This window comes from Calliphora vicina, chromosome 3, assembly GCF_958450345.1.
Source record: "Calliphora vicina chromosome 3, idCalVici1.1, whole genome shotgun sequence".
Lineage (NCBI taxonomy): Eukaryota > Metazoa > Arthropoda > Insecta > Diptera > Calliphoridae > Calliphora > Calliphora vicina.
This window is the reverse complement of record NC_088782.1, coordinates 64,401,381-64,423,615: the sequence shown is the minus strand read 5'-3', so window position 1 is coordinate 64,423,615 and position 22,235 is coordinate 64,401,381. Positions and strand designations below refer to the sequence as shown.

The following is a 22,235-nucleotide window of genomic DNA, read 5'->3' as shown; positions in this document are numbered from 1 at the left end:
ATATATATGTTATTTGGAGTAATTCATTAGAATAAAAAACGTTAAAGCATTAATATAATACTAAGTTTATAAAAACTGGACAATTAGTTATAAAAATATACACATAAATGTAAATACATTTTGGTAAATATATCACAAAATTTCAATTACCTCGATAACCTTTCTGAATTTTATATATATTATTTTAATCGTGTACAAGATCATATGATTTTTTTGAGATATTCTTTATATTCTTATTCAAGAACGATTTCTAGACTTTATTCTGTTTTCATAAGAAAGGTATTTCTAGAAAATATTTTAAAAATGTTAAAATGATAGCTTACAGCATATATTTCTTCTGCAATTTTATAAAACCCGGTAATGATCGCGTAATATCCATCTGAATGTCCGTATTTTCTGAGGAATCCTATGTATCAAGGATGTTCTTGTGGAGAAACAAAGATGACTTCTTTGTAAGTTGTGTAAATAAATATAAACGTTTTCCAACTACAAGCTTTCATGTCTAGTACATTTACATACATTGATTTTTAATGTCTGGGAAATACATAAGCAAAACAGTCATTTCCAAAAATGAATTAATTCCTTTAAATTCCTTAAAACTATGATTGTCAACACTACTCACATTAAGGGTGCTGAGAATATCTATGGCTGTAGTTGTGAACATATGCAGTCACTCTAACGATTCGATTAGTTTTAATTCTATGACGAACCAAAATAAATGCAACAAGTTGAGAATGCACGCGTTTGCATGTAAACTAACAAATCAAATAAGAAAGCACTGAAGCTTTTACGAGTTCTTTACAAAAAAATAAAAAAATATTAAAAAAAAACAGTAAATGATCACATCTAAACTTCCACAACAAGTTCTCAATAGTCTCGCAATTACTCAATCTAACTACATACATACATACTTATTTACTAATATTTGAAATTACAAACAAACAAATAAATAAACACACATACATACATACTTAAGTTCCCAAGAATACCTGTAAGAATGTTCGGAAAACAAAAACTATATAGTTCCCGTCCAATAGTTATTATTCTTCTTTGGAGAGCACTCGTGTGCATTACCTACCATCTACTACAAGGGGTTGTAAATTTGTTTGTTTCAATACGTATTCGTATTTTTTCTTATTTTTTTTTTTTCAAAATTTGTATTAGATAATTTTTGTTTTGTTTTGTTGTGCTTTTATCTAATAAATGCTTTAATATGGGTTCAGTAATTTCTTTAGTTTCGTTGCTGTTGTTGCTCTAAGTAGTTAGTAATTTAATATTCTCACTTTCAGATTCAATTGTGAATTACTTGTTAGTACCAACAACAACAACAAAAACAGCAACAACAATAATAATAACAACAAACCTGTTGTACTATTAAAATGCCAATCGTAATTAACAATTAAATGCCTTTAATTGGGCTTAAATGGGTGACTTACAAATGTGTAGACGTATACAGTTAGTAACCTTGAACATTTCTTTAGCAACATATTGCCAGCAACATGTGTAAGAGATTTCGATTGAATTTTAAAATCCTTTTTAGGTGGCTTAGTCCAGTAATGAAAATGTTCTTTGGCCCATGTATTTAAATTTAACTTTTCTACAGACAATATTCTGAAAGCTTGATTTCTCAGATGTTGATTTTCTGATGCCCTTCGCCATGATTGGCAAGTGTAAGTTCATTATTCCGTTTTTAATTTCTACATTTTTCATTTCCGACTCCACAAAGTATATATATTCTAGATCGTTAGGAGTCGATATAGCCATGTCCCCCTATCCATCTGTATCTTGAAATCAACTTTCCGTAGCCCCAAATAACATACATACATGACTCATATATGAATATATCGGGAATTCCTCCGGATCGGTTGCTATTTAAAATCGACAAAATCGGCCCATAAATGGCTGAGATATAAGGAAAAACCCAGGAGAACCTCGATATCTGTATTACTAAATTATTAATATAGAGAAAATGGACATCAAATGATAGAAATTTTAAAGACCTTTACAACGACGTATATAACGCCATAGTAAGTCGGACCTACAATGGTTAAAATATTTTTCAATGATAAATAAAACAAAAATTTAAAAAACAAAAAAATAAAAATTTTATTTTAAAGTGTAATTTGGTAAAGGGTATATAAGACTCCACACAGCTGAATATAGCTCTTTTACTAGTTTTTTGGTCTAAAATAGATTAGATCATATAATAGCATTTTTATACCCTACACCATCATAGTGGGGACGATATCATTCGTTTGTGCTGATGTTTGTAACGCCCATCAATATTATTCTCACACCCACCTTATAGTACCGATCGACTAAGAATAACTTTCTGAGTCTGGCTGACTCCTGTACAGGTAAACTTTGTGTGGAAAGTTAAGATTGCAATTTTGAAAATATTTCGATCAAATTTGGCACATGTATTATTTTCGACCCAGTGAAATTATCTGCAATCGGTTCATTATTTCACCTAGCCCCCATACAAATATCCTCCCGAATTAGGACTTTATCGGTCATAAAAGTTTAATTTATACAGTTATCTACACAAATTTTTATCCATTAACATGTCTCAGGCCACTAGAACAAGAAATGTAGGAACAAAATTAACATATTTTGAGAAATATTAAAACAAAAGTTTATTCTTACTTAAAATATATCTATATTTATTTGTATATGAGTTTTTGGCTTCGTTGGATACCGCTAACCTATTCGCAGGTATGACCAAAAAAAATTAATTTTTTTAACGGCAGTTTCAAAACTCCACTTTTCAAATTTTTAAAAATTTTATTAAACAAATTTCAATTTTTTGATCAGCACACAGGAATTTATTAAGAATATAATAGGGAATACAAATGTGCAAAAAATATGTCCAACCTCCTACAGTTTTTCCGTACCTGCGGCTTAAATTTTGCGATTATCGGGAAAAACTAATTTTTTGACCATATTTTGGCGAATGATATCAAATCCGTTACTGTTATGAATTTTAAGTAAAACCTATACAGAATATTATAGGTGAGATAATTCTAAATATACTCTGAAAGTTTTACTAAAACTGGGCAACTTTAACATTTAAATCGTGAAGGTCAAAGGTAAAATTTTACAATATTTGGAATTTCTGAATGAATGATAGAGAAATATTAAATATTTTTGTGCCGATTTTAATGAAAGTTGCTAAAAATATACCCTAAGAGGTTAGATTTACAATTACAGTGAAAAATGGTAATTAACCCTTAAAAGTACTAGTGGTCAAAATTAACCTCAATTTGACTGTGTTTTTCGTGATTTTAAAAGTTGAGGGTCATTTGGATTTGGGTTAATTTAAATTTTTGCACTGTTATTGTAAATCTAAGACCTTAAGCTATATTTTTCGCAACTTTCATTAAAATCGGCACACAAATATATAATATTTCTCTATCATTCATTTAGGAATTCCAATTATTGTAAAATTTTACATTTGACCTTCACGATTTAAGGGTTAACGTAGTCCGGTTTTAGTAAAACTTTCAGAGTATATTTAGAATTATCAGACCTATAATATTCTGTATAGGTTTTACTTAAAATTCATAACAGTAAGGGATTTGATATCATTCGCCAAAATATGGCCAAAAAATTAGTTTTTCCCAAAAATCGCAAAATTTAAGCCGCAAGTACGGAAAAACTGTAGGAGGTATGGACATATTTTTTGCATATTGTTATTTCCTATTATATCTTAATAAATCCCTGTGTGTTGATAAAAAAATTCTGAAATTTGTTTCATAAAATTTTTATAAATTTGAATATGGAGTTTTGAAACTGCCGTTAAAAAAATTAAATTTTTTTGGTCATACCTGCGAATAGGTTAGAGGTATGCTACGAATCCAAAAACTCATATACAAATATATACGAATATATTTTAAGTAAAAATGTGCTTTTATTTTAATATTTCTCAAAATATGTTAATTTTGATCATACATTTCTTGTTCCAGTGGCCTGAGACACGTTAATGGCCTGGGGAATTTTTAATAACTTTAAAATTTTTTAACCAATTTTTGTCTTTTATATTTCATTACAACGACAATTATGTACACATTTCGATTCTTTTATATTAAATTGCAAAAGTAATTACTTCATTGCAAAATTTTTACAAAAACTGAAAAAATAGCATTTTTTCCCCTTATAAATGTTCTCACGAACACGTGCGGCACGCCAATTTTGAACCGATCGAGATCAAATTTTTTTAAAATTTTTTTCTATCCTAACCTCACACAAAATTGCCCTTCGTTTTTGGAAAATCGAAAATAAAAAAATAAGGTCCACCTTAATCCACATGGAATTCTACAGAAATAACTTTCAAATGGACATAAATCACACAATCTAATTTCATGGCGATCGGTTCATAATTGGTCATAGCTCTCATATAATGCCCACTTCCGAAAATCACTCTAAAAAATATTGGAATCCAAATATGATTTAACCAAAAAAACAAAGCCTAATTTCATGACGATCGGCTCATAGCTCCATATAAGGCCCACTTCCGTAAATACCTCACGAAATTTAAAAAAAAAAATATGTTTGTGGATTTATTCAATATAGGGTATTATATGGTCGGGCTTGATCTCCGATGATGTTTGCAATACAAAGCTGGAAAAGGTATATTGGGTTTGTGAAAATGGCTGTAACATTAATTTATTACAATCGCCTCTGCATCATTTTCTGAGTCGTTCGTCTGCCTGGATTCTACATAGTATTGTTATTTTTCATCTTTAGATAAACTCGCCATCTATAGCCAGTCTATAGTCAAGTCATTAATGCGCCTATGATTGGGTATATACGTTTTCTAACAGCATTTCGGGAATAATTTACTATACGGAACTAATAAAGATATTTCAAAAGCTCCAAACGTTATCAAACCATAAAAGGTAGCTTAATATCCAAGAGATAGTTTACAAACAGCACGGATTGCTATTAGATGTCAACAGAAAACCTGATTAAGCGAAGCCGGTTTGGATATTCTCCCCAACCTCCCCAATTCACAGGCTGGAGTTGCTAAAATATCTTAACTACTATCGTAGTTTAGTTAAGATTGTAATGTAGTTTACACTCGGAGACCCAAAATTATTATAATCTGCCATTAAATTACTTTTTGTCTCTCTCCCAAGGATTTTCTTTCCGAATACAAATTCCGTCCATATTCAGAAACCAATGTGATATAAGGAGCATAGACTCGTTGACACTAAAATCCGCCCAATGTCTAGCAGGTGTAGAATGACATCCATGGTCACCTATTATGTGCATCTTATTGCGGTGATAACGCCAAGTGAGAGATATTTTTAAGTTTTAGCCGATCATACATGGAATTCATCTCACAACCGAGTCTTAATTTAGTGTAGTACGTTCGATCGTACTCCTCAATTTTTACCTATAGAATTGCTGCAGGCTTTAAAGATATTGGGTCCTTTCTTGAGTCTCTCTCGTCAGCTATCTGGAACAATCCTAGGCATTTCACAACAACAGCTAGTAATAGTTAATCCTCCGAGTTTCAACGGTGTGAAACGCCCCATTTTTAATCATCTGTTGAAGAGAACAAGTTCTGCCTAATTAGTTTGGCCCACTAATCACCTCTATAAAGGTGAGAAAATAGACCCGATCGAGACTCAGTGATTTATATGGATCGATGGTGTTCACCGTAGTGACAATGTCTTTTATTGAAATTCCAGCATGACCCTGCAACCAGGAAAGTACCACAATATGGTAAATGAATGAAATACTTTACTTCCAATGATATTGTTATCGTAACATATTGAGATAAATTAGTAGTGAAATGTCTTAATATTCTGTACTTAGTAATACTTAAAAGGTTTTGTTTATATCTCCCTCATTGTATTTGATATCTCTAAAAACCCTTCATTGTAGATCTATTTGGCTGTTCAAATTTAAAGGTCCCACATTTATGCATTTCTATTGTGCAATGATGAATCAGTGTGGAGGATAGATCTTCTTACTTCAAAAATATTCTAAAAAAAAACTATACGTAATGAAATCAAATTACATAAATATAAAAATGAACAAAATCCGCGATTTTTTAGTTTCTTTTAAAATGTATAAATTTGTAAAACAAATGAATGGAAAATAAACAGATGCATCAAAAATATCAAATAAATGTTAAATGGTTTATAAATAAAATCGGTCAAGCTGGATTTAATACACTCTTCTCTAAACAAATCCTGATGAATTTGCCTGATTTTCCTGTAAAATCATTTTCCTTCAAAAAAATATTTCGGACGTCAGTGAAGGTGTTTAAGAGGACCCGAATCCTCACCGTTCACTAGACTCGGATTTTCTCAGACTTTAACTTGGCGAATTTCAAACACTCATTTCCATAAAATGTATATCTCTTGGACTTGTCATAATCACTTGTCATGGTAATGAGTCATCTGTGACTGAATAATAAACAACAGGTCAACATTGACGACGCCTTAATCTTCATAGGGTCTTCGGGTCAAATTTGACCCATTTTGAAAATATAATTGAATTTTTTCTAAAGTGAGTGGTTGAAATTTTATAACTTTTATTTATTATTAAAAAAAAAATTGCCAAGAAAATATCTATTTTCAGTTTGTATCAAATTTGACCCGAAAATCGTAAACGTCAGGAAATATGAAGACCCCTAGATGCCTTAATAACTTCAATCAATAAAAGGTTTCCTATGTTTCAAACCACTTGTAAAATATAATATACCCACCAATTAACACAAACAAAGCTAGAAAATATGCAAACAAAACAGTCAGTCACTCCAAGATAAGATAGAAAGAAACATCAGAGAGTAGGTTGCCAAAACTAGAAGAAACTTTTCGAAAAAAAACGACAACAATATAAATAACAAATGATTTCTTAAGTGCCTGCCTTCTGTTACTTGAGCTACTACTGACTTCTGACGATGACGTTTTGTCACTTAAATAATTATCTAAACAAAATGCATAAAAGATGTGTTGTTCGAAGTAAAATATAAAAATAGTTTAAAAATGAAAACAACAAAACATGTTTTTGCTTTTTATAATTGCAAAATAGACAGCTAATGCAAATCGATTGTTAAATATTCCACAAATGTTCTAAATACAGATCAATGATCCTTTGCTGTAGATCGATATTTTTAGAAATTTTATATGTAAATAAATGCAAAAATTTTAAATTTCGAAGGATTTCTGAACAGTGAGTTCATTAGCTTTTATAGTGTAAATATAAAATATATTAGAATTAATGGTGCACTAAATATTATAGATCCGAGACATCACCATCAGCACTAGATTTAGCGTTGCTTAGTTTGATCTTAAGTAGATTTGTTGCTGATGACCATTTGCACTAGCTACTTCTTTAATTTAAAGCTATGCAAACGGTATTACTTAGTTCGCTTTGTATTACCAACACCAGTTCGATAGCATAATAACGATATTTACAAGAGTTGTATGTTATTCGCGGAAGTGGATCTTATGTGAAAATGATCAACAGAAAAACTAGTAATATGGTTTTTGTATAAATTTAACTGATCTGTGTAAAATTTTGGTTCGATATCGAAATTGTTTGATCAATTATGGGCCTACAGTCGTGGCCAAAACATATGCAACTAGCAACAGAATTTTACAAAAGTTATTTAAATTAGTTTTAAAGGTAAACAAAAATATTCATTTGCTTATAATATTTTTTTATTAATGCTTTAAAAATAAGAATATGAAGTTTAATTCAGAATTTTTTGCATTGAAAAGAAAAAAAATTAAAAAAAACTACGTATGGGTTGATATTTCATTGGCCAAAACATATGCAACTAATTGCTTCGAAAACATTTATTGAAAAAAATTCGTATTTGCAAAAAAATAGTCAAAAATTGTAAGTCTTGAGTTAAAAAATATTTATTTTGATAGATATCCCACTCGTATCCCACTATGCGACCAAATAGGTCTTAAAGGTAAAGAACTAAGCTTTCTTTTGAGCAGGTCCAATTTGAAAAAAAAAGTCAACAAAGTTTTTGATTTTGCAAAAAAAGTCTAAATTTGTATGTTTTGAGTTACAAAATAAGGGCCCATTTTAAAAAAAAAAGTCAAAAAAGTTTTTGATTTCGGAAAAAAAATATTAAAAATTTTTTATATTTTTTTTAAATATTTTTTTTTCGAAAGATTGAAGAAAGAGCTATCTAAACTATTTGGGACACATTTTGCTAAGAACAATAGGTAATAAGTTACATGGATAAGAAAAAACCCCTGTTTGACCAAAATGTCAAAATTTGACCCCCTATAACTCAGAGAGTTCTTGACCGATCTTGTAGAAAAATTGTGTCTGAGTTACTATCCAATAGAGCTAACCTTGAAGACATCGATTTCAAAAGTTGGTTCACTTGACATGAAATGCCCCATATATTTAACTTAGTCGAAATTCATAAGTTTTTTTATTAAAAAAAGAATTGATTTAATTTGATTGATTTTATACTGATTAAAACTACGACCGATAAAATGCCACTATTAAATTAGAAACCCTTTTAAAGCCTGGACCAACATTGTACAACCAAAAATAGTTATTTTATACCTTTTAAAACCATTATACAATTATAAGTCAATTTATCCAAAAAAATTTCTGGTTATTGGTTTAATTTAGTGGTAAAAAATTCCCGGAAATGAAAAGATTTTTTAGTTTCCTTCCGGGAATGAAAAAAGTCCGGGAAATTAGGAACCCTACTTGTAATAGAAAATTTTATAAAATTTACAAAACTAATCAATATATAAATAAAATGTAAAAAAAAATCGATAAGTTTTTTTATCTTTTGTCTGATGCTGACCCAACGGTAGCGGGTCCCTTTCGGATCCTTGTAGGTCCTCCATAAAGTTTAAATTATGTAAATAATTTTCTGAAGTACTTATTTTCAAAATTTCATAAAAAAACAAAACGATGTAAAGCCTTGGTCCACAAGAGCTTATTGGACATTTTAAGTATATATGACGGTTAACTGGTTTAACCGGTTTTTTCAATGTCGGTTAACCGAAAAACCGGTTTTTTAAAAAAGGCCAATTTTCGGTTAACCGACAAAATGGTTTTTTAAAAAGTCGGTTTTTTATAAACACTACCTGTATCCTCATAAGATTCTAAGACGATCTAGCTATTTCCATCCGTCTGTCTGTTGAAAACACGATAGGGCCCAAACGAAAGAAGCTAGCTGACTGAAGTCTTCCACAAATCTCTGTTTCTAAAGTTTGATAGGTATTGAAAATTAGAAATATCGATCCATTTTCTAGTCATGGATCTAGCGATACAAATGTCCCCCCGGAATACTGTTTAGCGACCCTATTATTCTGAAAGGGCATGTTGAGTAGATCATTTTTGTAGAACAAACTTATAGTCCAGCTGGTCTGAATTTTTTTTACAGTGGGTCAAAGTTTTTTAAGTTTTTCGAAGGGAGCATTATACTAAATGAATAAAATATTGTAAATTAATGCCTGAAAGAATTGCCAGAGTTATATTGTGGATGTTTATGGGGATCATTTTTGTAGAAGATTTTAACCCTCTAGCTCCTCTCTTTAGGGGTCAATTTGACCCTTTTTTAGAGAAAATCAAAAAAAGTCATTTCAAAAAGGACATTTAAGGATTAAAATATTCTACAAAAATGTTTGACGGAAAATTTTAGTCGGATCAACAAAGATACCAAATAAAGCTCTTTACGATTAATTAGCAAAATTATACGCCATATCGGGTCTCACATTTTTTAAAAAAATCGCCAAAAATCCATATCTGAATGAGCTGAAATATAAAATATAAACATTCCTTAAGAGATATACAAAAAATGTATACTTATGTAAGTTATCTCTTTCAGTTCAAGAGGTTCAGGTTTATTTATTTAGTTTTTTTTTAATTCTGCTCGATATTTTTTTTGCTTTTTTAGATTTAAATTTTTTAAATTTTTTTTAAAGATATCAGATATTTTAGCTATAACATTTTGATTACAATAAAACAATCAAGCTTCATTTCATTTCTTAAACACATTTTCAAATTTCGACTTTATTATTTTTCACGACTAGTTGGATTGAGCTATTGTTAAACAAATTTTTGCATATGAAGTAAGCAGGGACATAACTGTTATAACCAATATTGGAAAAAATCCTGAAATAATTGTTTATCAAGAATTTTTAAAAATGGTCCCTGGATAACAGTTAAAAATAACCAATATTATTTTGGTCTTTGGTAACCATTATAAACGATTTTTATTTTATTTGGTCTTCAATAACCATTATGAAATATTTTTATTTTTTTAGGTCTTTAATAACTATTATAAAAGATTTTTATTTTTTTTTTGGTTTTCAATAACCATTATAAAATATTTTTATTTTTTTAGGTCTTTGATAACTATTATTAAAGATTTTTATTTTTTTTTGGTCTTCCGTAAACATTATGAGTACCAACAAAGTTTTTTTGGTCGCATGGACCTGGTTTTCTTATTATGGACCAATCGTCACAAAATTTAGTAGTGAGAGTTCGGCTTATATATAACTTATTTGTGCTGAATTTGGTTTTGATATTTATGATATATATAAGATATTTATGAGGGTTTATCTATTTTCAAATAGGACAATCGTATGGGGGCTAGGAGAAATAATAGACCGATTCTAACTAAATTCAATAGACTTCGTCCTTGGGGCGCTATACGGTATATCACTATGGTGGTGTAGGGTATAAATATTTGTAATGGCTGTAGTCTATCGAACACCAAAAAAATAAAATTTTTTTATAATGGTTATCAAAGACCAAAAAATTAAAAATCATTCATAATGGTTATTGAAGACCAAAAAAAAAAATAAAAATCTTTCATAATGGTTATCAGAGACCGAAATAAATAAAAATCTTTCATTATGATTATTGAAGACCAAAAAAAATAAAAATCTTTCATAACGGTTATCAAAGACCTAAAAAAATTAAAATTTTTCATAATGGTTATCATAGACTAAAATTTGTTTGAGTTATTTATAATTGTTATTACGGGACCTATTTTTTTGCAGTTATTTTTTCTATAACCAATTGCTTATTTAAAAAAAATAACAGTTATTTCGGGTCCCTGGAAGTAAGAAAATATTACAAATAAGATGACGTTTTTAGAAAAATAGTGGGAAATCCATTACCGAAAATATTTCCGAAAAAAGTCAATATAAAACAAGTAAGAAAGTATGGTCGGCTATGACCAATTATGGACCGATCACCACAAAATTATGTCGTGTGATATACTATATTAAAGTTAACTATGTTGAATTTTGTGAGTATACCAACATTTTTAAGCGATTTATGCACGTTAAAGTGATTTTCGGAAGCGGGTCTATATGGGAGCTATGACTAATTATGGACCGATCGTAACAAAATTTGGTGACATGAATTTTGTGTATATAAAACTTATTTGGAGCGGAATTTGTGGTGATACATATATAAATTAAACATTTATGACCGATAAAGTCCAATTTCGGGAGGACATTTGTATGGGGGCTAGGTGAAATAATGCGCACAAGGTTTACATGGACAGTCAGCCAGCCAGCCGACAGACATCGTTTAATCGACTCAGAAAGTGATTCTAAGTCGATCGTTATACTTTAAGTTGGGTGTTAGACTAATATTTACAAACATCTGCACAAACGCATTTATTTTTTAATTTTGCTCGATCTTTTTATGTTTTTTTTCGAAATGGTGGGCCTGCGGAGAGTCGAAATGTATGTTTAAAATATCAGTTATATTGGCGATCAAATTCTAAATAAAATAAAAAAACTTGCCAACAGTTACCTCGTCCTTAAAAAAAGTTACAAGCATCCAAAATTGTAACATTTAAAAAGGGCCGTATTTTTTAAGTTTTTTCCCAAAAAAGCCCATATATTTTTACTTTTGTAGAAACAAATTTTCCGGAAAGAGAAGTTAATGCAAAAGCGTGTGAAATAAAATTTGGCTCACTTAGGCGGACACAACACCCTCCAAATTTGGCAAATTTTAAAAAAATGTTCGGTTTGAGTAAAAAGTTCTGAAAAGGCAATTCACCGATCGTCAAAAAAGCTCCATATTTGTATACATACAAAGTCCTTTTAATACCACACAGCAAATAACGTCACAGTAACCTCTTTTCTAAATAAAACTCAGATTATGAACACATTTTTCCCGTTTTAGGAATTTCGGTATTTTAAAATAAAAAATGTCAAAATTTATAATGTCGTTGATTTAAACACATTTGAGTCTCTATTAGTTCCAAAATTTGTTATGATATCTTTAACCATTAAAATTTTACATTAACTCAAATATTATATTTTTCTTCGTGGAAAATCACCATATTATATTTTTTTTAGTTTTTAAGGTAAATAACGTTCCACAATTTTATAAAATTATTTAATTTGACTAAAATATCAATCAATATCTGAGGTTTGGTGCTATGGAATTCAATTTGAGGCACGGCCTCAGCTTCTAATATTGAAAAAATTCAAAGATTCCAAAATACAATATTACGAATGATAACAGCAGCGCCTTGGTATGTGAGAAATATTAACATTCATAAGGACCTAAGGTGTCTCCCTGGTGAAAAATGAAATAAAAAAACAAGCGGAGTCATATTTGAAAAAGTTAATGAGAAGTAATGGCTACATCCGACTAAGAAGAAGGAATCCAACAGACCTGCGCTGATGATAGGATCTATAAATTAAACATAATTTTTCGTCCAACTGTGGTGGGACGTAAATAAAAAATAATATTTAGATTTAAGATTTGAATAAATTATTGATAGTTCACATTATTTTGTGAAGATACAATAAATGAAATATGAAATAAAAAAAAAAAAAATATCTGAGGTTTTCACCAATACCAAACACTTATACAAAAAGCCTTCATTTACTCCTCAAAAGTTCCAACAAAAAATGAATTCCGAAAAATGTTTGCGTTTTATTCATATATGAATTGCATTTTGTATATCTTCTCAAGGACTTTTTATATTTTTAACTACAAATTTCGTAAAATTGTCATGAATAACACGTACAATGATGGCCTTCAAAGCATTTATTATTGCTGGTTTATCAGCATAAATCAGTGACTTCACTTCTCTCCATTAACCGTTACGCGAGCTACGGCTTCATTTTTCCTCTATGATTCGTTCATACATGATTTTGCTATTGGACTAGTAGTTTAGATTATTAAGATTTATTACCAATATTTTGCGATTTATCCTACTATGCGTCATCTGGTCCGTTACGGTATTGTACCATTTTACTGATAATGATTTCTGTCCTTACGATTAATGAGTTATTATAGTCGTTATAAGTAACTAGTTATTAATTGAATGACTAGTATCAGGCCTTCCAGCCTTCCAATATAATTATTTCAATAAAAAACCTTTTTTGTATTTTTGTTTTAAAGAGATTTTATTATAATAAATTTTATTTCAAAATAAAGTAAAAAAAAGTTGTATTGAGGAAACATTTAATTTGTTTTATTTTGTTTGTTTAAGATTAAATAGAAAAAATACTCGTAAGATATTTAAAAAAATAAAACAAATTTTAACATTAAATTACGAAACTATAAACATAAAATTATAAACAAATTCGTTTATAAATATACAATATAAAATTATACATAAGCTTAAAACAAAATTAGAATTAATTATTTTTAAAAAAAAAAACGTACTTAAAATATTCACAGCATTTATATTTTAGTTTGAAATTCTTAAAACTTAAAGTAGAAAAATAAAACTTAAAATAATAAATTTCGAGTTGAAGACAGAAAAAATAGAAATAAATAAATTGTATAGAAAAAAAATTAGGAATGAAAGTAATAGATTTAAAAGTATTTTGTTTTTTACAATATAAGATCAAGAATAAAAGTTGATAAAAATTTCTTTATAAAGATATTTATAACAATTTTTTAAGATAGAATTTAAATTTAAATAAAATTAAAACCAATTTAACAGTTAAGTGTTTATTTAGGTTACAGGGAAGTATAAATAATGGTTTGTATTATAAATTTGTTTATTATTATTATTAAAGTTTTGTGGTTTACACTGAAGTTTTGTTTAAGTTTTAGAGAGGGATAGAGAGAGAGAGAGTTTAGAGGAGAATTATTTAGAAAATTATATATTTATTGTAGTTAGTTAATTTGTTTATAAGTTAGTTATTCAGTTATTATATGTATATAGTTTATTTAGTTTTAGTTTAGTTATAAAAAAATAATTTCTAAGAAATTTTCATCATTTACATATTCATTTCTGTTTATTTAAAGGGGATTTTTAATTTATTTATTGTTATTTTGTTTTTTATTTTTATAAATTATGCAGATTGTCATTTAGTTTCAGCATTTTATGTACTTGAATTAATTGAATATTAATTTTATTTTAAGTATTTTCTTGGTTTTTTTGTTTTTTGTATTAAATTGTTGTATTTTTTGTAATATTCACACTTGTTTTGATTTTGAATTTTGTGTCATTTTGAATTTTATTTTTAAATATTTTTTTGTTTGTGTTTTTTATTTAAGAAACCTTTTTTGTTGTTGTTATTAATGATGTGTTTAATTGAATTTTATTTTAAATTAACAAAATTTTATTGAAATAATTTTTTTGTGAAAATTTTGTTTTTAAAAATTTTTATTTAAAAAATTTGAAGCTTAAAAATTTTGGCATATTTATTGTTTTGTTAAAATAATTTATTCATTTAAGAAAATTTGTTTATTTAAAATTTTTTATTAACTTTTTTGTTTTGTAGATTTTTATTTAATGAAAAACAAGTGTGGAATGCTTAAAATTTGTTTTACAATAGAACAAATATGTTGTAATTAATTCAATATAATTTTCAATATTTTTTTTAAACAATTCAATCTGATGTTTTGGTTGTGAAACAAAATTATTTTGTTACCAACATGAATAAGAATAAATGTCTATATTGAAAGTTGACAAATTAAGAAATGTTTATAGGCTTTTCTTAGCAACATGTTGCTTGAACAATGTTTTGATGATAATAATTTAAATAATCTAATTATTTATATAGAAAATTTTCAACTATTCTTAAACATTTTTTTAGATTTTATACTGAAAAAAGTTATGAACTAAACACACGAAAAAATGCCATGCCAAAAATGCAAATTTCTGGTTTTAAGTTAATTTTTCTTAAACAAAATTTTTAAGGGATCAATAATAAATTTGCTTTAAATTTAATACTTGAAATAAGCAAAAGTATTTCAATTCTTAAAATACTTGTTACATTTTAAAGGATTTAAACACTTAGCAACATGTTACTAACTAATTTTAAGTAAAATTAACAAAAAATATTTATACATTTTTGTTGATTTGTTATTTTAGCAACATGTTGCTGATTAAGTTAAAGCATATACTTTTATTATATATTCTATTTCAAGTTCTCTTATAATTTTCTTTTATTTTCATTTATATTTTAAACAAATAAAAAACTAGCTTATTTTTTATATAAATGAATTTTTGTTTAATCAAAGGTCTTAGCAACATGTTGCTGTTTAAGTGTTTGAATTGTGATGTCCTCAACATGTAGCTTTATATGTTAAAGAAAATTAACCCTTTACCGGTCCCCATACAAAAAAAATGTTTGCCGTGCGTCCAAAGTTTTTTTTTGTTAATTGAAAAATAATATAATTTGTGAAAGGGTTAAAGATATTTTCTTTCATCTCATTTAATTTTATATACAAAATATATCTAATTTTATATACAAAATATAAACAAATTGTTGAGTTGACCTTATCAACATGTTGCTAATTAGGTGAAAGTAGTTCTATTAAGTTTGTAAGTAACGTAAAGTTTCTTAGATTTTCCCTCATCTTTTAAATGGTTATTTAAATGAACTTTTTGTTTAAATTAAGTAAAAGTTATTTTCTTTAATATTGAAACATTATTTATGTTTAGTTGCTTATTTGAAAAGTTAAACCTTGACAAAAACGTTAAAGAAATTTTGCAGCATTTTGGCTTGATTTACAACTTAGCAACATGTTGCTAATTGAGATAATGCAGAAATTTCATTTAAAATTTATGATTTTTATTTAAAATATCTCTAATATATTGCCAAACGGTAATATTTTAGTTCAGCAACATGTTGCTTAATTATTATTTTTGAAATTTTATTGAAAATTTGAGATTTTTATTTAAATTATTTGTAAACTTTAATAGTTTATTTCAGTGTTATGGAGTCAGCAACATTTTGCTTAATTGTAAGTTGAACCACTATACTTTAATTTGGAAACTTTATTTCAATTTTGATACATATTTTGTAGACTTCTATATCATAGCAACATGTTGCTGGTTTATGTTAGTTTATGTTTGGTTGTTTTTAAACGGGTTTGCAATTGTGGATTTGATTTATTCACATTTTATAAACCGAAACAAACATTTAAAATAATTTGTATGGAAAGAATGTCAAAACGTTTACAAGTATTCTTTATAAAAAATTTCTTCTGTTTCAAAATGTTTAGTTTTATAAAATCAGACCCTTAATAATTTTGTTTTATTTACCAAAAAATATTATTGAATTGCTTGTTTACTGTAAAAATTTTACTAAATTTGTAATATTTGTTTATACAAATTTAAGAGTTTTGTTTTTATTAATCTCTAACATATACATTGATTTCTGTTTAATAATTAAGTATTTAATTGAAATTACTCCAATTACTTTATAATTTAGATTTCCTTTTAAATTTTGGATTAAAATTTAGTTTAGTTTAGGTTAAGTTTAGGTTGTAATGATTTGAGAGAGTTAAACTACTGGTTCAGCTACGGTATATTGGCCCCTAGATAATAATATTTATGTTTTTACTAATAATAAATTTAACATTCACATTCATTTGTTTCATTTTAAACCAAATGGTTCAAAGATTTTTTTGGAAATTTAGAAAACAAAAGAAAAATTAAAAGTAAACTGAAAAATTAAAGCCAGCAACTTGTTGAAAGAACTACATAGTTATAAAATGTTGCCAGCAACATGTTGATTTTTTTTTAATTTATTGCAAATTTAGTTAGAATTGTTATCAACGTTAACACGTTGCCAGCTTTTTTTAATGGCTTTTTATTTAATGATTTTGATAAATTTACTTTGTTATTTTGTTATAAATTTCTAGTAATTTTCTGTTTATTATTTCCGTTTAATTTATAAATTTATTTTAAGCTATTTTCTGTAATTATCACATAGTAGACATATATTTTTTTCCATTTTAATTTAATTAACTAAATAATTATTTAGTAAAAAGTTTAAATATATATGTACACCTATACATATACATAGTTATAAATAAATAATTATCAGCTACACATACATACACCTACTAAACATTCATACATACATATAAACAAACATACAGACTAAAGTATACAAACACATATAGTTATTCTAAAAAATTAGAAATAGAACATTTCTAACAGTCATAGTTTTACAAAATATAGTATTTAATAATAATATTATGTAGTAAGAATGAGAAAATAAAATTTTATTTGTTAAGACTGTTGTTCTTTTGTTTTTCCCTTAAAAAATTCCTTAGACTTTAGACAGGGAATAATTTTATAACAACAAAGAATGGGCATGACCTGAGCGATGATGCCGATGATGCGTATGATGATGATGATGATGATGCTGCTGATGATGATGGTGATCATTTGTTGTTGCTAGAGTTTCATCAGCTACCTCCAGTTGACCATGCACCAGGGCAGCTGTTGTTGTGCGCTGACAACACTCATCAACTGTGGTCACATTTTCACACTGTTGTTGATGCATTTGTTGCTGTTGCTCTAAAGCTGTGTGTGCCGCATGTGGCTGATCAAGAGCCACATTTTCTATGTGATGTTGCAGAGAGGCCTGTTGCTGATCATCTTCCTCCTCCTCGTCGACGCCATCATGCGTGAGATCATCTTCATCGTCCACATGCACATGATGAACATCAACTTCTCCCTCTTCGTCGACATCTTCGTCATCGTCTACATCGTGATGCGAGTGAAGTTGCTGATTGTGCACCACCACCACGGCAACATCACAATTCTGCGATACACGCTGATAGTGATAGTTGCCGGGCATAGAGTGTATGGTTTTTTCAATAGCACGCAAGCGTTTTTCTAAAGAGGTTGTTGCCAAGATATCCACCTATTTGAATAGACAAATAATAGTAAATTGCATTGGTTAGAATAAATGGAAACATTTATAATAAAAAAAGCTTTTATATTTAATTGTTGGCTAATAAATCTTGTTATAAACTGTATTAGTTTATAATTTGTATGTATATTTTAAATAATTGTAGTTAATTTAGGTTAAATATTTAACCTAAATAATTGAGTAACTAATAGAGAATTCACTTAATTGAGGCAACATGTTGCTAAGGGCCATACACCTAAATTGTTTATAGTGTTAGCTAATAAACCGGCTTTTTTTGATTAGTTTTATTTATTTATCTGTAATTGCAGTAAGTTTAAGTTAAATGTTTTAGCTAAATGTTCTGGCAAAAAACAGAAAATTAATTTAATTGAGGCAACAAGTTGCTAAGGTTATAAACATAATTTGTTTATAGAGTTTTTTAAGCTTTTTGTTATAGTACTGGTCTTAGAAATGTGTTGCTTATTAAATATTTTCTTCATTTAAGTTCAAATACTTTATCTAAAGATGAAACATAGATTTTAAACAAATTTTGTTGGATTATGACATTAGCAACATGTTGCTTATTAAGTTTAAGTACCATTTATTAATGTTGTAACTTATTTAAAGTACTTAAATGGTCATTTCTTAATATAAAATCTTAAATTTTTATTTAAATTATATCTAATATTTTGGAAAACTTTGATAGTCTAAGCTTAGTTCAGAGTTATGGTACATGTTGCTTTGTTATTAATTTTGAAATTTCATTAAAAATGTCAGATTTTTATTTAAATTATCTCTAATAACTCTCTGTAACATGTCGCTTAATTACAACTTAAACCAATATTCTTTAATTTGGAAACATCTTCTGTTTAAATAGATACAGTTTGGAGAAACATATGTATATTGTCCAACACGCTATAGGTTTATAGACTTAAAAACTTTGCAACATGTTGCTAGTTTGTGCTAGCTTATGTTTTGTTTTTTTATTTGTTTCTTAGATATTCTCTCATCATTTTAAAAGCATAAAAAGACTATGGTTATATAAATGAACTTTTTGTTTAAATTAAGTTCTTAGCAACATGTTGCTACTTAAATAAAATTCAAACTTGTTTCCTTTAACATTGAAACATTATTTAAAATGTAGAGCGTTTAAAAACATTAAAGAAACTTGATATTCTTTAGTTTGATTTAAAACCTTAGCAACATGTTGCTAATTTAGATAATTCAGAAATTTCACTAAAAATGTGTAATGTTTATAATATTCTATGTTGTTCATTTAAAATATATATCTAAATTTTGGAATACTTTAAAGTCTAAGTTTAGCTCAGAGTTAAGGCCTCAGCAACATGTTGCTTAAATATTATTTTTGAAATTTCATTAAAAAGGTTAGAGTTTTATTTAAATTATCTGTAATATTTTGGAAAACTTTAATAGTCTAAGTTTATTTTGGCGTTATGGTCTCAGCAACATGTTGGTTAATTATAAGTTGAACCATTATGCTTTAATTTGGAAACTTTATTTCAGTTTTGATACGTATTTTGTAGACTTCAATATTTTAAGCTTAACTTTTGCAGTTTTTAAACAGTTTTTCAATTGTGGATTTGATTTTATTAATGGTAATGCTGTCTTCACTCATTAAATTGGTGTGTATTTTGAGGGACTAGTTTGTTGTTGAATTATGACCTTGGCAACATGCTGCTAATTAATTTTAGATAAAATAGTAAGTTATTTATAACTACGTAATGTTTTTTCTTTCAAATTTTTAAACATTTATTTAATTCAACAAGCTTTGAAAAGCTTAATTTTGTATTTAAAGGGACGAAGTTAAAAGTTTTTGTCATATTTATTTTTTGCAAATGCTTTGAAAAACTGATATTTGGCTTTTAAAAAATGAACTTGAATGAATAAATGAATATTCGTTCTATCCCAAAAATCTCCCTTAAATTATAAACAATAAAGTTTCATACAGTAGACACATAGACAGGAGTCATATTTTTTCCACCCAGTCTAGGTTCTTCAAAGGTATTTTTGCTTTTAAATCTACTTTACCAAAGAGCTGCCTTGTGTATTCTTGATTGGGTCATTACAGGGCTATGCAATCCAGTTATTAGTCTCTTAATTCATAACTATTTATGACTAGAGATAAGCGAAGGAGGAGTCCGACGAAATCAATAGTTCGATTCCCGATCAATTATATCTTGTGGATGCAATCCACAATACGCAATGTATGGTTTATTAGCTAAGACTATCTAAGAGAAAAATGCTTCGGCTCTCGGTTGGCTAACGAATAGTTTTATGAGGATAATAACTATGGACTTAATCCGATAAGATAAATTCTCGGCTCTCAATCGGCTAGTTATTGATAAAGAATAGCTAATGAATAAAGGTCGATGAAAAAATGCTTTGGCTCTCGGTTAGCTAACAACTAGTTATTGCGAATAAATACTATGGAAGCAATCTATGAGGTAATTTATTCGCCTTTTTATTATTAAAAGGCTTTTATTTACACAAACGGAAGCTTTGATATGTGAAAAAATTTTGCCTATCTATTAATAGTATTCTCAGCTTTCATAGAGAGCTTTATTTGTAAATCAATTTTCCTTTATAAAGGTTTTTTTTAAGAAATCAAAGTTTTAATTATCATTAAACACCCACCTTTAATTGCGGCCTCAATGGCAACAAAGCAATTATCCACCAAGCCCAGGCTGGACCATCGGCTATTGTCTCCCAGTTCTCCTCTACCATGGGCATTTCACCATAACTCTGCAAAATCTCATGCTTCAGATCCTCTCCTAAACTTTTGTACCACTGTATAGCCTTGGACAACACAACATCATGCATATTACTAACATACGATAAATGCTCATCTGGTATAGTCTCATCATGTATATACTCCACCTTGGCCGTCTCATAGCCATCCTTTTCGTTGCGAGCCAAAATCTTAAAACGTTTGCAGCCAATAGTGCTCAAAATGGAACAGCCATCACCCAGTAAGACACAATCCCTTATATCCAATATGCAACCATAGTCATAATAACGAGATTTTCCACTATGAGGCTGAACAATGCCAAATTGTTTCTCCCCGGACTCAACGGCTCGACGCACCATTAAGCGATAACGAGGCTCATAAACAAACAGGGGACAAGGTACATAGGGAAAGGCTGTGGTGCAAATGAATATGGGTACCGAGGGTTCCATGACCATTTCTTGGCGAAAACGTTTGTTGTAACTTTCTGGAATGAAACGTTTCATGGCGGCTTCGAGAAACTTGGTGACCGGTCGCTTGGTCAGCATTAAAGGTACCGGCGATGAAGCACCCTGATACATATTCAGGCTGGGCTCCACTAAGGGTGACATGCACAAAGGACACGATGATGTATAGTCCATGCATCTATCCAGGCATACCAAACAATAGGTATGGCCACAGGGTGTTACCACAGGTTTCCAGAATGTGCGACAACACAGCACACAATCAAAATCACTGGCATCTATAAGTGAAGGATTAACAGCTACTAATTGTCTTTGGAAATATTCGGGAGAGGATTCTACTTCTAAAAAAGAGATATTAAAGAGATATAATTAAATTATTATTATTTTTAATTTGTTTCATAAAGAAAAACACTCACTTTTCAGTCTCACAATTTCCTGTTGCATACGCTCCAATACATTACGAAATTGACTGCTACACCTTGCGCTCTCCACATCGATGCTGGGCAATAGTTCCGTTTCTTTTTGTATCCATTTCCGTCTAAAATGCTTTCGTGTGGTTTGTCGCTTCAATTCCAATTCATATTTCTTATCCATGCTTGCATATGTTGAACGTTTATCAGCGCAATTCAGAAAATCCGTACAGGCTAATACATCTTCATCGGCCAATATATCGCACTCTTTGCCATAGTTGGCCGACAGAAAATCATCGTCTTCGTAAAGATTTATGGATTCTTCATCCTGTACAGCATTGCTGAGTAGCGAAATGTTTTTGCGTCTCAATCTGTGCTCAGAGTAAACACTGTAGGGTGCTTTGGAACGCAATGATGAGAGGTCGACCTTGAGACATTTGGGTGTTTGGGAAAGGAGTTTTTGGAGAATCTATATTTGAAATAAAGTTTTCAAAATTAAGATTATAAACTTAATGGTTTT

At 28.6% G+C, this 22,235-nt stretch overlaps 1 protein-coding gene across 2 annotated transcripts in view; it reads right to left on the bottom strand.

Moving 5' to 3' along the window:
* Positions 1 to 17,508: 17,508 nt before the first annotated feature.
* Positions 17,509 to 22,235, bottom strand: part of LOC135955916 (uncharacterized) — a 93,188-nt gene continuing 88,461 nt past the window's right edge. For both annotated transcript variants that reach the window (XM_065506339.1, XM_065506340.1), the window contains exons 5-7: positions 21,722 to 22,184; positions 20,751 to 21,646; positions 17,509 to 18,107 (exon numbers count right to left, since the gene is read on the bottom strand). In XM_065506339.1, coding sequence (XP_065362411.1) covers positions 17,532 to 18,107; positions 20,751 to 21,646; positions 21,722 to 22,184 — 1,935 coding nt within the window. In that variant the 3' untranslated portion in view covers positions 17,509 to 17,531. The remainder of the gene's footprint in view (positions 18,108 to 20,750; positions 21,647 to 21,721; positions 22,185 to 22,235) is intronic.